The sequence below is a fragment of the Mobula birostris genome, chromosome 8 (genome assembly GCF_030028105.1).
Source record: "Mobula birostris isolate sMobBir1 chromosome 8, sMobBir1.hap1, whole genome shotgun sequence".
NCBI lineage: Eukaryota > Metazoa > Chordata > Chondrichthyes > Myliobatiformes > Myliobatidae > Mobula > Mobula birostris.
This window is the reverse complement of record NC_092377.1, coordinates 114,909,458-114,924,664: the sequence shown is the minus strand read 5'-3', so window position 1 is coordinate 114,924,664 and position 15,207 is coordinate 114,909,458. Positions and strand designations below refer to the sequence as shown.

Genomic DNA, 15,207 nt, shown 5'->3' with positions numbered 1-15,207 from the left:
TGTATTAAAGAAACAATATTTGTAATTTAAAGTGATAAATTATGTTAAATGTAGACAGAATTTGCTTATACTTCTGCTTCTGGAATAAAACTATTTCATTTTAAAAGTGAAATTTAGCACAATTGAAGATTATTTCCCTACAGCAAATGTGCTCAGTGAATTTCAGAATCAGGTTTATTATCATTATATATTGTAAAATTTTTCTTTGTGGCAGCAGTGTAGTGCAACTCAAAAAAAGTACTGCAAGTTACAATAAAAATTTGTTTAAAATAGTGAAAAAGAGAAAGTGAGATACTATACATGGCAGAGGGGAAGAAGCTGTACTAAATGTTGAATGTTAGTCTTTTGTATCTCTGGTAGTAATGAAAAGAGGGCATGGCCTGGACTGGGAGGGTCCTTCCTGATGAATGCTGCCACCTTGAGGCATTGCCTTTTGAAAATCTATGGGCAGGAGGGTTGTGCCCTGATAAAGCTGGCTGAGTCTACAACCCTGTGCATTGGAGCTTCCATACTAGGCAATGATGCAACCAATCAGACCATACATCTGTAGAAGTTTGTAAGAGTCTTTAGTAACATATCAAATATCCTCAGATTTTTAATAAAGTATAGCCACTAGATTATGAGGACACTCAGTCCTCATTTATTGTCATTTAGAAATGCATGTATTAGGAAATGATACAATGTTCCTCCAGAAAGATATCACAGAAATACAGGACAAACCAAGACTAAAACTGACTAAAGCACATAATTATAACAGTTATAACAGTGCAAAGCAATACCGTAATTTGATAAAGAGCAGACCATGGTAAAAAAAAAAGTCTCAAGTCCCAATAGTCCCATCATCTCCCGCAGACGGTGGAAGGGAGAAAACTCTCCCTGCCATGAACCTGCAAGCGCTGCAAACTTGCCAATGCCGCACCATTGGAAGTATCCGACCGCAGCGGACTCTGAGTCTGTTGGAAAACTTCGAGCCTCTGACCAGCCCTCCAAGCACCATCCTCTGTCGAGTGCTTCGACCCCACCCCGACCACCAAGCAACAAGCAAAGCCGAGGACTCGGGGTCTTCCCCTCTGGAGATTCTGGATCACACAGTAGCAGCAAAGCAGGCATTTCAGAAGTTTCACCAGCTGTTCCTCTGTGCTTTCACGTCTGTCTCCATCAAAGTAGGATTGTGCACGGCGTCCTACTTGACAGATAACAGATGTCACCACCAGAGTGGCTGCCGCGAGCTGTGTCGCGTCACCATCTTCTCCTCCTGCCTCTTGCCATTAGTATCCCTTTTTCATGATTGTATCAGTGTTAGTATTCAGATAATATTTTTGTTGACACTTAATTTTTTCCACCTCTCATGTATAGTACTTACAATTTCTACACTCAGTAGCTCAGCCCCAACTAGAACTCATAACTTAAGTTATTCATTACTTTTCTAATCTTGAGCTTGCAGGATATTGCTTATTGCATATGTTAAGACATTGACCAAGGACTAAGGATGTCCAAAAATAAAACCAGAACAACGTACGACAGACAGACAGGCAGATTAACATTTCAAACTCAAACAACAGAAAATCTGTAGATGCTGGAAAACCACACAAAATGGAGAAACTCAGCAGCCCAGGCAGCATCTCTGGAAAAGAGTACAGTTGATGTTTTGGGCCAAGACCCTTCATCTGGACCAAAAAAAAGATGAGGAGTCAAAGTTAGAAGGTGGGGAGAGGGGAGGAAGAAACAAGGTTATACAGGAGATTGGGAGGAGTGGGGTGAAGTGTAGAGCTGGGAAGTTGATTGGTGAGAGAGATATAGGGCTGGAGAGGGGTGAAATTGATAGGAGAGGACAGAAGGCCATGGAAGAAAGAAAAGGGGGAGGAGCACCAGAAGGTGGTTATGGGCAGGTAAGGAGATAAGGTGAGAGGGAGAACAATGAAGAGGGAGGGTATTACCAGAAGTTCAAGAAATTGATGTTCATACCATCAGGTTGGATCCTACCCTTGTGGTAAACACCAGGAAATCTGCAGATGCTGGAATATAAGGTGTTGCTCCTGCAACCTGAGTGTGGCCTCATCGCAACAGCAGGAAAAGCAGTAGCAGGAGAATGCTGGTCAGAAATATCCAGAATGTATAATTCACAAATGAAGAAAAGCATGTTTGCTGTCAAGCATGGCACAGCAAATTGATATCAATGCGTATCTAGCAAGCTAATGTTCAGAATGGCTGCCTTTACAATAGACTACAAATAATTTATCGTAACATTATCACAACTGAATGATCCACCACAGAGTAAATGAACTTTACTCTCCCTATACATCTTCATTTATGGAAAACAATTTTTAAAAAAATAAATCTAGGTTCTGTGAAATAGATCTCAAGTTATTGAAAAAAGTAGGCCTGAGGCAACAATTAAAAACCATAGAACCATAGAAACTACAGCACAGAAACAGGCCCTTTGGCCCTTCTTGGCTGTGCCAAACCATTTTCTGCCTAGTCCCACTGACCTGCACATGGACTATATCCCTCCATACACCTCCCATCCATGTATCTGTCCAATTTATTCTTAAATGTTAAAAAAGAACCCGCATTTACCACCTCGTATGGCAGCTCATTCCATACTCCCACCACTCTGTGTGAAGAAGCCCCCCCTAATGATTCCTTTAAACTCCCCCCCCCCTTACCCTTAACCCATGTCCTCTGGTTTTTTTCTCCCCTTGCCTCAGTGGAAAAAGCCTGCTTGCATTCACTCTATCTATACCCATCATAATTTTATATACCTCTGTCAAATCTCCCCTCATTCTTCTACGCTCCAGGGAATAAAGTCCTAACCTATTCAACCTTTCTCTGTAACTGAGTTTCTCAAGTCCCGGCAACATCCTTGTAAACCTTCTCTGCACTCTTTCAACCTTATTTATATCCTTCCTGTAATTTGGTGACCAAAACTGAACACAATGCTCCAGATTCGGCCTCACCAATGCCTTATACAACCTCATCATAACATTCCAGCTCTTATACTCAGTACTTTGATTAATAAAGGCCAATGTACCAAAAGCTCTCTTTACGACCCTATCTACCTGTGACGCCACTTTTAGGGAATTTTGTATCTGTATTCCCAGATCCCTCTGTTCCACTGCACTCCTCAGTGCCTTACCATTAACCCTGTATGTTCTATGTTAGTTTGTCCTTCCAACATGCAATACCTCACACTTGTCAGTATTAAACTCCATCTGCCATTTTTCAGGCCATTTTTCCAGCTGGTCCAAGTCCCTCTGCAGGCTCTGAAAACCTTCCTCACTGTCTACTACACCTCCAATCTTTGTATCATCAGCAAATTTGCTGATCCAATTTACATTATCATCCAGATCATTGATATAGATGACAAATAACAATGGACCCAGCACTGATCCCTGTGGCACACCACTAGTCACAGGCCTCCACTCAGAGAAGCAATTCTCTACCACCACTCTCTGGCTTCTTCCATCGAGCCAATGTCTAATCCAATTTACCACCTCTCCATGTATACCTAGCGACTGAATTTTCCTAACTAACCTCCCATGCGGGACCTTGTCAAAGGCCTTACTGAAGTCCATGTGGACAATATCCACTGCCTTCCCTTCATCCACTTTCCTGGTAACCTCCTCGAAAAACTCCAATAGATTGGTCAAACATGACCTACCACGCACGAAGCCATGTTGACTCTCCCTAATAAGCCCCTGTCTATCCAAATGCTTGTAGATTCTGTCTGTTAGTACTCCCTCCAATAACTATGAATATAAATTATGTATTATGTCAACAGTACAGTTACCAGTTTTTCTAAGTGGTTTGCAGTTAATTGCAATATATTGGCACCAACATATTTCAGCCCAATTAAGCTGTTGCCCCAATTAGCTAAAATTCATGGAAATAGTTAAAAAGGTATCAAAAAGACATTACTGTAATTACAGATACAATAGGGTCTTTTTAAGAGCCTCTTTAGATAGGTACATAGAGCTTAGAAAATTAGAGGGCAATGCTGTAGGAAATTCTAGGCAGTTTCTAGAGTCGGCACAATATTATGGGCCAAACGGCCTGTAATGTGCGGTAGTATGAGTAACAAATTATGTATTTAAATGAAAAACTGAACAAATTAGAATACTGCCACTGTACTATAAAACTATTATTTCCTAATAGTTATTGAGGGAGGAATTTAACCAGTGAACACTGCTGGATTCATTTGACTAAATGAACAAAGTCAGCACAGACACAGTGTGCAGATAATAAACTGTATCAGTGATTGCATCCAAATTTTCACTTTTATTGTAACATTCAAGATGATAGCCAATACCTTCAAATTTAAGATGTGCTGGTGAACCACAGCAATGTTCTGCAGGCTATGTACAATACTTCTAAGTATACCCTGTTTGAATTACTCTTCTTGCAACCTGTAGCATATAATTTCCCTTTAAGAAATTTGCTTTTAAATGCACTTAATTATCAACAGATTACACAATTTTTTATGAAGGATTCAGTGGACATAATTCTCAAGCAAACAGGAACAACACACTTAAGCAGACAAAGGTTGATCACCATGGACAGAACAAGGCAAAAGGGGGAAGTCCAAGCCAGGCTGAAACACAGAGGGATGTGGCCCCCTCTGCTCGGCATCTTGTTGGCAAATGTGCAGTCACTAGAGAACAAAATTGAGAACCTGAGGGCAAGATTGCTGTGTCAGAGGAGAATGGGAGGGTTTTGTTGAACTCATGGTCCCCTGACCTTGAATACCTAATGATCAAGTGCCATCCATTCTATTTACCTAGGGAGTTCTCCATAATCCCAACCACAGTTTACGTACCTTCAGTGGCCAACTATAATCAAACACTTAAGATAACCCCATCACTCAGTACATACTCTCTTCTCGCTGCTGCCATCAGGAAGGGGGTAGAGGAGCCTTAGGACTCGCACCACTAGGTTCAGGCACAGTTATTATCCTTCAACCAAAGGGAATCATTTCACTTGCCCCATCAAAATGTTCCCACAACCTATGGACTCACTTTCAAGTACTCCATCTCATTCTTGATAAATATTACGTATGTTTATTATTATTTCTTTATTTTTGTACTTGCACAGTTTGTTGCCTTTTGAACACTGGTTGAACACCTAATGTGGTCTTTCATTGATTTTATTATGGTTATTATTATATTGTGGATTTATTCAGTATGCCCACAAGAAAATGAATCTGAAGTTTGTGTAGGGTGAGATGTATCTACTTTGAGAATAAATTTACTTTGAAATTTGAGCTTTGAACTTTTCAGACCCAAATTTCACTTATTTCAGACAGAGCACAAAACAGGAAACAATGGAAATATTTCAAGCTTAAGTTTAATTGTCATTCAACCATACATGAATACCCATGGATACAGCCAAATGAAACAGCGTTCTTCTGGAACCAAGGTGCAAAACACAATATTAACAGTCATGCATAGCACAAGGCAGCAGTAAACATAGTGACACAAGTCCCCAAGTGACATGTCCTGTAAATTGATGTTGCATGTATGTTGTCAGCAAGAACAAGTTCTCAGTGGTTTGCCAATGAACACACACAAGCACACATTTCAGTTTGTCTTCCACAGAGTGAACACTGGAGAGCAGCATCAATGAGAGGGGCCAGCCTCCAATCCAGCATGGATGCACCTAGCATCTCCCCTCCTGCACTACTGCAACAGGCAAGCCCACATTAAGAGGCCTTATCTTTACTGCAACCAGGGCCACACAGCTCCCCTGCCTTTGGTCTTGCCAGTGAACCAGACTTGCAGTATTTTACAATTACCAGTGTCCAACAGGGTCTTGCGATCACAAGAAAAACATCCAAGACAATCACTCAGTGTTAGACTGCACGCTGCCTTTATGCACAGACTCTGATGCCTTTCTGTAGCAGGCAGCAACAGTTTGCAGCAAATCCAGCACCTCTGCCAATGAGCAACCTGCTGATGGGGTAGCCCTGCAGTGTTTGAAGTTCTTGATGGCCAGCATTGTCTTGCAATCATAAAATAGACATTTTAAAAGTTTAAAAAACACCTTTGGTTGGCCCCAGAGGCATCAGTACTTCAGGCAGCACCTGTAGAAGCAGAAACACATGATGTTTCAGATCTTTGATCTTTCATCTGAACTAGAAAAGTTAGTAATGATAGAATCTTTTAAGTTGCACAGAAGGGGAAGGTGTGGAGAGAAAAAAAATGGAAAGTCTGTGATAGAATAGATACCAAGTTAGACTAAAAGCAATGATGATGGTGTGCCAGCCAAATCACCGAAATTCCACCAGAGAGAAGATTTTCAAGATGGGCATTCATGAAAGATGAACATTAAAAGAAGGCAATTTAGTGTTAATGAAAATATAGACAGTTACTAGAAGTTAAAAATAAGCATCAAACATGCCGTAAACAAAGAACATAGAAATCTACAGCATATTACTGGCTTTTCAGCCCATATGTTGTGCCAACCATGTAACCTACTCTAGAAACTGCCTAGCCCTCTTTTTTTTCAAGGCTCCAGTGTACCTATCTAAGAGTCTCTTAAAAGACCCTATTGTATCTGCTTCTACCACTGTCCATGTACCCACCACTGTGTGGAAAAACTTACCCTTGTACCTACTTCCAAGGACCTTGAAACTATGCCCTTTCATGTTAGCTATTCCAGCCTTGGGCTATCCACACGATCATGATCCTCTCATCTTATACTCTATCGGGTCACCTCTTATCCTCTGTCACTCCAAGGAGAAAGGCCAAGTTCACTCAACCTATTCTCATAAGACCTGCTCTCTAATCCAGGCAACATCCTTGTATATCTCCTCCGCACACTCTATAATATCCACATTCTTCCTGTAGGGAGGACCAGAACTGAACACTGTACTCCAAGTGAGGTCTGATCAAGGTCTTATATAGCTGTAACATTACCTCTCGGCTCTTGAACTCAATCCCACAGTTGATGAAGGCTGGTTTAAGAACCCTGTCAACCTGCCCAGTAGCTTTGAGTGTCCTATGGATGCAAATCCCAAGATCCCTCTGATCCTCCACATTGCCGAGTCTTACCATTATTATATTGTCTTCAAATATGACCTACTGAAATGAATCACTTCACACTTCTGGGTTGAACTCCATCTGCCACTTCTCAGTCCAGTTCTGCATCCTTTTGATGTCCCACTAACCTCTGATAACCCTCCAGACTACCCACAAAACCCCCAACTTTTTTTTTTGTCAGAAGCAAACTTACTAATCCACCCTTCTGCTTACTCATCCAGGTCATTTATAAAAATCACAGAGGAGGGTCCCAGAACTGATCCCTGCAGAGCACCACTAGTCACCATCCTCCATACAGAATATGAACCATCTACAACCACCCTTTGCCTTCTGTGGGCAAGCCAATTCTGGATGCACAAATCTTCCTTACTTTCTGAATGAACCTGGCATGGGGAACCTTTTCAAATGCCTTACTGAAATCCATATATACTACATCTACTGCTCTACCTTCATCAATTTGTTTTGTTACATCCTCAATATAATTAATCAGGCTCATAAGGCATGACCTGCCCTTGACAAAGCTATGCTGACTATTCCTAATCATATTATACCTCTCCAAATGTTCATAGATCCTGCCTTTCAGGATCTTCTCCAGCAACTTGCCCACCACTGAAGAAAAACTCACTGGTCTATAATTTCCTAGGTTATCTCTGCTCCCTTTCTTGAGCAAGGGAACACTTGCAACCCTCCAATCCTCCCATCCTGATTGATGATGCAAAGATCACCAAAGGCTCAGCAATCTCCTCCCTGGCTTCCCACAGTAAAGAGAAAGAGAAACAAGTTTAATTTTCTGCTCAGTGACTTTACAAATTAAGTGGAAACTGAATTCTGACTTTTCTGGTGAAAGGACCATGAGTTGAAGTACTGCTGCCTGACCTATGAGTACTTCCAGTACTTTGTTTTGATTTCAAATTTTCAGCATCTGCCTATTTTCTTTTGACTTCTGAAATGAAAGTTGTTTTTTCTGGTCACATTGATAAATGCTCCAACTCTGTTTTGACTTTTACCAGATTGGGAGAAATATCAAACCAGTTCTCAAAAAGTTAATTTCTCTTACTTTTAATATGCTGAACTTTTTTTTTTGTTTGTTTTTTCTGCAGTTTCTGTAAACTCACAGCTCATTTTGCTGTAGAAACCTATGGAGTGGTCGTCAGGTACAGTTTCTATAACAGAAGTGATTCTCTATGGTAATTCAATGTACAATCTATGGAATCAGAATCAGCTTTATCACTGACTGTATGACATGAAACTTCTACACAAGGAATTCTGCAGATGCTGGAAATTCAAGCAACACACATCAAGATTACTGGTGAATGCAGCAGGCCAGGCAGCATCTCTAGGAAGAGGTATTGTCAATGTTTTGGGCTGAGACCCTTCATCAGGACTAACTGAAGGAAGAGCTAGTAAGAGATTTGAAAGTGGGAGGGGGAGGGGGAGATCCAAAATGATAGGAGAGGACAGGAGGGGGAGGGATAGAGCCAAGAGCCGGACAGGTGATTGGCAAAAGGGATATGAGGGGATCATGGGACAGGAGGCCCATGGAGAAGGAAAAGTGGGGGTTGGGGGGAGAACCCAGAGGATGGGCAAGGGGTATAGTGAGGGGGTATGAGGGAGAAAAAGGAGAGAGAAAAAGAATGTGTGTATATAAATAAATAACGGATGGAGTACAAGGGGGAGGTGGGGCATTAGTGGAAGTTTGAGAAGTCAATGTTCATGTCATCAGGTTGGAGGCTACCCAGACGGAATATAAGGTGTTGTTCCTACAACCTGAGTGTGGCTTCATCTTTACAGTAGAGGAGGCCGTGGATAGACATATCAGAATGGGAATGGGATGTGGAATTAAAATGTGACTGTGCCTCTTCCTAGGGATGCTGCCTGGCCTGCTGTGTTCACCAGCAACTTTGTGTGTGACATGAAACTTAATGTTTTGCAATGAAAAGGTACAAAAATAAATACATACAGGGTAGTGTTCCTGGACCCATTGGGCACAAGATACAACAGCCTGAAAGCATGTACCACCTGGCTCAAGACAGCTTCTATCCCACTTAGCAGCTACTCAAACAAACCCATTAGATTCTAAGAACAGGGAGAGGTGGAGGTATAACACGACTTCCATTGGAATCCAGTAATAAGGTTTCAAAGTTGAAGAAATATATTCAATCCGTTATTAAGTAACTAGCAAAACAGTCTTGGAGCATTAAAAACTAATGAAATTAAAATTAGCAATAACCAAATTAACAGTTTGCATAATAAATGGAGGTGGATACGAGACCCCTGGATAGGTATATGGAGCTTAGATAGAGAGCTATGGGTAACCCTAGGTAATTCCTAAGGTAAGGACATGTTTGGCACAGCTTTGTAATTTCTTCAATGTAATTAAATGGTTTTAAGCTATTTTAAACAAAGCTAGTGATGTTAACCAACATTAAGCATAATGAAACAAGGGTTAATGTAATTAAGTGGTCAACAAAATTGATATCATACCCAGCTATCTGTAGCTCTGACTGAAGACAAAGCATGAATACATAACTAACTCTTTGCTTTTACCATCTCCCCACCCATGTGACTAACTACCATAATAAACATGCAACACAATAAACATGCAACACAAAATACAATGCAGATGGAAAACAGATACAAAGACTATTGCACATTTCCCTAGTGCAATAAACTCAACTCTTGGCCTCACAATCAACCTTGTTACTGTCATAAGGGGGTAGTGCTTCGAGGCTTGGGTTCCTTCAAGGCTTGGGTATGGACTCCAAGCCAGAGACTGAGCAAGAACCCAGAACCTGGGTCTTGACTCAGGCTCAGACTCCAGATCTAGACAAAAACATAACATGGCTACAGGACTGGATGAGTAACTCCTGGACAGGACAAGGAAGCCCCAGCACCAGGCTGGGCAAGACACATGGACAGGACAAGAACACAAAGCCTTGACTTGGTCAAGGGAGACAGGAACAGAGCTTTGGTCTTGGGAGACAGGAACACAGAACCTTGGTCAAGGGAGGACAGGAACACAAAGACATGGAACACAGAGCTAGGACACCTCCTTGGGAACAGGACCTGGGGCTAGGGCACTACACACAAGTCAGGACCCCTCCAAGGGAGCAGGACATAGGGCCAGGACTCATACACAGAACAGAGACAGATCTCAACACAAGGTAGCAGCAAACAGCCAGCCCTACCTAGTGAAGGCATGGACATAGAGACAGTTCCAAACAACAACAGACAGTTTCTTATCCTGACACAGCAAGGCTCCAATCTTGCTCCAATGGTTGAACTTGACAGTGGTGTAGGCAAAGGTTTCAGGCAAGGCTTCAAGTGAGGCCAGACTTGCAGGCAGGGCAAGGCTACAGGAGGAAGAGGCCAAGAAGGGATTTTGACAGGAACAATCCAGCAGCTGAACCTGCACCAAGGAGCTATTTATGTAGCCAGCCCAAAATGTGAATCAGCTGCCTCAATTACAGCACCCAACAGAAAAAGGAAAAAACCAGAAAACCTGGAATAAGGAACCATGGACCGGACCGTGAACTGGAATCCGGACTTCACGGACCGGACCTTGACAGTTATAACCTTGTGCTTATTATTATTCTGTACTGCACTCACTCTGTAATTATAACACTTTATTCTGCATTCTGTCCTTGTTTTATTTCAATGCATAGTTGTAATGAAATTATCTGTGTTGTGATTTTAAAAAATCTGTTGTTGGCATGCAAAACAGTTTTTCACTGTACATGTGACAATAATAAAACAATTTACCAAATTATGGATCATACAGAAATCTGATGGAGGGGATAAAGTTGTTCCTAAATTTGGTAGTTTTGAGAACACTAAAAGACTAAAGCGTATGAATTATGAGATTTCCTAAATACTTCATTTTAATAGAATTCATAGTTTTCTTTGTAAGCATATTGTCTATACTGAATTCCTGTATTTAAATTTTCATAATAACTTCGGATCATTTGTGTCTCTTTTAGTTTATATATCTGTATTGTACTTTTGCTTGTAGGAAATTAAGTGTACAGAACGATCATGATAGAATTCTTTGATTCATTATCTTTAACAATCATACAAAATATTCCTATTCCACTATGGCTTCTAAATTGAAATAACATTTCTCCCAGAATTTTCTTTTTCATAAAAGTTGAGGTATTCTTCATGATGTGCAGATTTGCTCTGCCTATGCTGTTAACAATCAAAGAACACTAATGTATGCAAATTCCCAATACGCTGTATTAAATCTTACAAATCTATCACATTCCTATTTGTAATTTTGACAAAGGGCAAGTGATTTCCTTCTCACCCTCCTGCAGTATTTAAAGTTTATTTTTATGCTGTACATATTTGCCAAACTTTTGTGCTGTGTCAGCTCCTCAGAAATGGTTCCTGACAAATATTTGAAGCACATACAGTGGCATGCAAAAGTTTGGAGACCCCGGTCAAAATTTCTGTTACTGCTAAGCAAGTAAAAGATGACCTGATTTCCAAAAGGCATAAAGTTAAAGATGACACATTTCTTTAATATTTTAAGCAAGATTACTTTTTTTATTTCCGTGTTTTACAGTTCCAAAATAACAAAAAAGGAAAAAGGCCCAAAGCAAAAGTTTGGGCACCCTGCATGGTCAGTGCTTAGTAATACCCCCTTTGGCAAGTATCACAGCTTGTAAATGCTTTCTGTAGCCGCTAAGAGTCTTTCAATTCTTGTTTGGGGGATTTTCACCCATTCTTCCTTGCAAAAGGTTTCTAGTTCTGTGAGATTCTTGGGCCGTCTTGCATGCACTGCTCTTTTGAGGGCTATCCACAGATTTTCGATGATGTCTAGGTTGGGGACTGTGAGGGCCATGGCAAAACCTTCAGCTTGTGCCTCTTGAGGTAGTCCATTGTGGTTTTTGAGGTGTGTTTAGGACTATTATCATGTTGTAGAAGCCATCCTCTTTTCATCTTCAGCTTTTTTACAGACTGTGTGATATTTGCTTCCAGGATTTGCTGGTATTGAATTGAATTCATCCTTCCCTCCACCAGTGAAATGTTCCCTGTGCCACTGGCTGCAACTCAAGCCCAAAGCATGATCGGTCCACCCCCATGCTTAACAGTTGGAATTTCTTTTCATAAAATTCTGCACCCTTTTTTCTCTAAGCATACCTTTGCTCATTGAGACCAAAAAGTTCTATTTTAACCTCATCAGTCCACAGGACATGTTTCCAAAATGCATCAGGCTTGTTTAGATGTTCCTTTGCAAACTTTTGACACTGAATTTTGTGGTGAGGATGCAGGAAAGGGTTTCTTCTGATAACTCTTCCATGAGGGCATATTTCTGCAGGTGTCGCTGCACAGTAGAACAGTGCACCACCACTCCAGAGTCTGCTAAATCTTCCTGAAGGTCTTTTGCAGTCAAACGGGGGTTTGATTTGCCTTTCTAGCAATCCTACAAGCAGTTCTCTCGGAAAGTTTTCTTGGTCTTCCAGACCTCAACTTGACTTCCACTGTTCCTGTTAACTGCCATTTCTTAATTACATTACCAACTGAGGAAACGGCTACCTGAAAATGCTTTGCTATCTTCCTATAGCCTTCTCCTGCTTTGTGGGCGTCATTTATTTTAATTTTCAGAGTGCTAGGCAGCTGCTTAGAGGAGCCCATGGCTGCTGATTGTTGGGACAAGGTTTGAGGAGTCAAGGTATTTATAAAGCTTTGAAATTTGCATCACCTGGCCTTTCCTAACAACGACTGTGACCAAGCCATAGCCCTAACAAACTAATTAAAGGGCTGAGACGCAAACACGAGGAAATCTGCAGATGCTGGAAATTCAAGAAACACACACAAAAAATGCTGGTGAATGCAGCAGGCCAGGTAGCATCTATAGGAAGAGGTACTATCAACGTTTTGGGCCGAGACCCTTCGTCAGGACTAACTGAAAGAAGAGATTGTAAGAGATTTGAAAGTGGGAGGGGGAGGGGGAGACCTGAAATGATAGGAGAAGACAGGAGGGGGAGGGATGGAGCTAAGAGCTAGAAAGTTGATTCACGAAAGGGATGGGAGGCCCAGGGAGAAACAAAGGGGGAGGAGAGCCCAGAGGATGGGCAAGGAGTTATAGTGAGAGGGACAGAGGGAGAAAAAAGAGAGAGAGAAAAAAAAGTGGGGATAAATGAATAAATAAAGGATGGGGTACGAAGGGGAGGTGGGGCATTAACAGAAGTTAGAGAAGTCAATGTTCATGCCATCAGGTTGGAGGCTACCCAGACAGAATATAAGATGTTGTTCCTCCAACCTGAGTGTGGCTTCATCTTGACAGTAGAGGAGGCCGTGGATAGACATATCAGAATGGGAATGGGACGTGGAATTAAAATGTGTGGCCACTGGGAGATATTGCTTTCTCTGGCAGACAGAGTGTAGGTGTTCAGCGAAACGGTCTCCCAGCCTGCATTGGGTCTCGTCAATATATAGAAGGCCGCATCGGGAGCACTGGACACAGTATATCACCCCAGCTGACTCACAGGTGAAGTGTTGCCTCACCTGAAAGGACTGTCTGGAGCCCTGAATGGTGGTGAGGGAGGAAGTGTAAGGGCATGTGTAGCACTTAATCACATAACCATTACAGCACAGAAACAGGCTATCTACAGCCCTTCTAGTCCGTGCCAAACTCTTACTCTCACCTAGTCCCACCGACCTGCACTCAGCCCATAACCCTCCATTCCTTTCCTGTCCATATAGCTGTCCAATTTAACTTTAAATGACATCATCGAACCTGCCTCAACCACTTCTGCTGGAAGCTCGTTCCACACAGCTACCACCCTCTGAATAAAGGAAGTTCCCCCTCATGCTACCCCTAAACTTTTGCCCTTCTAACTCTCAACTCGTGTCCTCTTGTTTGAATCTCCCCCACTCTCAATAGAAAAAGCCTATCCATGTCAACTCTATCTATCCCCCTCATAATTTTAAATACCTCTATCAAGTCCCCCCTTAACCTTCTACGTTCCAGAGAATAAAGACCCAACTTATTCAACCTTTCTCTGTAACTTAGGTGATGAAACCCAGGTAACATTCTATTAAATCTTCTCTGTACTCTCTCTATTTTGTTGACATCTTTCCTATAATTCAGTGACCAAAATTGTACACAATACTCCAAATTTGGCCTCACCAATGCCTTATACAATTTCAACATTACATCCCAACTCCTATACTCAATGCTCTGATTTATAAAGGCCAGCATACCAAAAGCTTTCTTTACCACCCTATCCACATGAGATTCCACCTTCAGGGGACTATGCACCATTATTCCTAGATCCCTCTGTTCTACTGCATTCTTCAATGCCCTACCATTTACCATGTATGTCCTATTTTGATCAGTCCTACCAAAATGTAGCACCTCACATTTACCAGCATTAAACTCTATCTGCCATCTTTCAGCCAACTCTTCTAACTGGCCTAAATCTCTCTGCAAGCTTTGAAAGCCTACTTTATTATCCACAACTCCACCTATCTTAGTATCATCTGCATATTTACTCATCCAATTTAACACCCCATCATCCAGATCATTAATGTATATGACAAACAACATTGGACCCAGTACAGATCCTTGAGGCACAGCACTAGTCACCGGCCTTCAATCTGGCAAACAGTTATCCACCACCACTCTCTAGCGTCTCCCATCCAGCCACTGCTGAATCCATTTTACTACTTCTATATTAATACCTAATGATTGGACCTTCCTAACCAACCTTTCATGTGGGACCTTGTCAAAGGCTTTACTGAAGTCCATATAGACAACATCCACCACTTTACCCTCATCAACTTTCCTAGTAACCTCTTCAAAAAATTCAATAAGATTTGTCAGACATGACCTTCCACGCACAAATCCATGTTGACTGTTCCTGATCAGTCCTTGTCTATCTAGATAATTATATATACCATCTCTAAGAATACTTTCCATTAATTTACCCACCACTGATGTCAAACTCACAGGCCAATAATTGCTAGGTTTACTCTTAGAACCCTTTTTAAACAATGGAACAACATGAGCAATACGCCAATCCTTCAGCACCATCCCCATTTCTAATGACATTTGAAATATTTCTGTCAGAGCCCCTGCTATTTCCACACTAACTTCCCTCAAGGATCTAAGGAATATCCTGGCAGGACCCAGAGACTTATCCAATTTTATATTCCTTAA

The 15,207-nt window shown here is 41.5% G+C and overlaps 1 protein-coding gene across 1 annotated transcript in view; it reads left to right on the top strand.

Moving 5' to 3' along the window:
- The window catches only part of LOC140202041 (cation channel sperm-associated auxiliary subunit epsilon-like), a 151,623-nt gene that overhangs the window by 115,435 nt on the left and 20,981 nt on the right, over positions 1–15,207 (top strand). Inside the window, exon 16 of the mRNA XM_072266900.1 lies at positions 8,138–8,191. Coding sequence (XP_072123001.1) covers positions 8,138–8,191 — 54 coding nt within the window. The remainder of the gene's footprint in view (positions 1–8,137; positions 8,192–15,207) is intronic.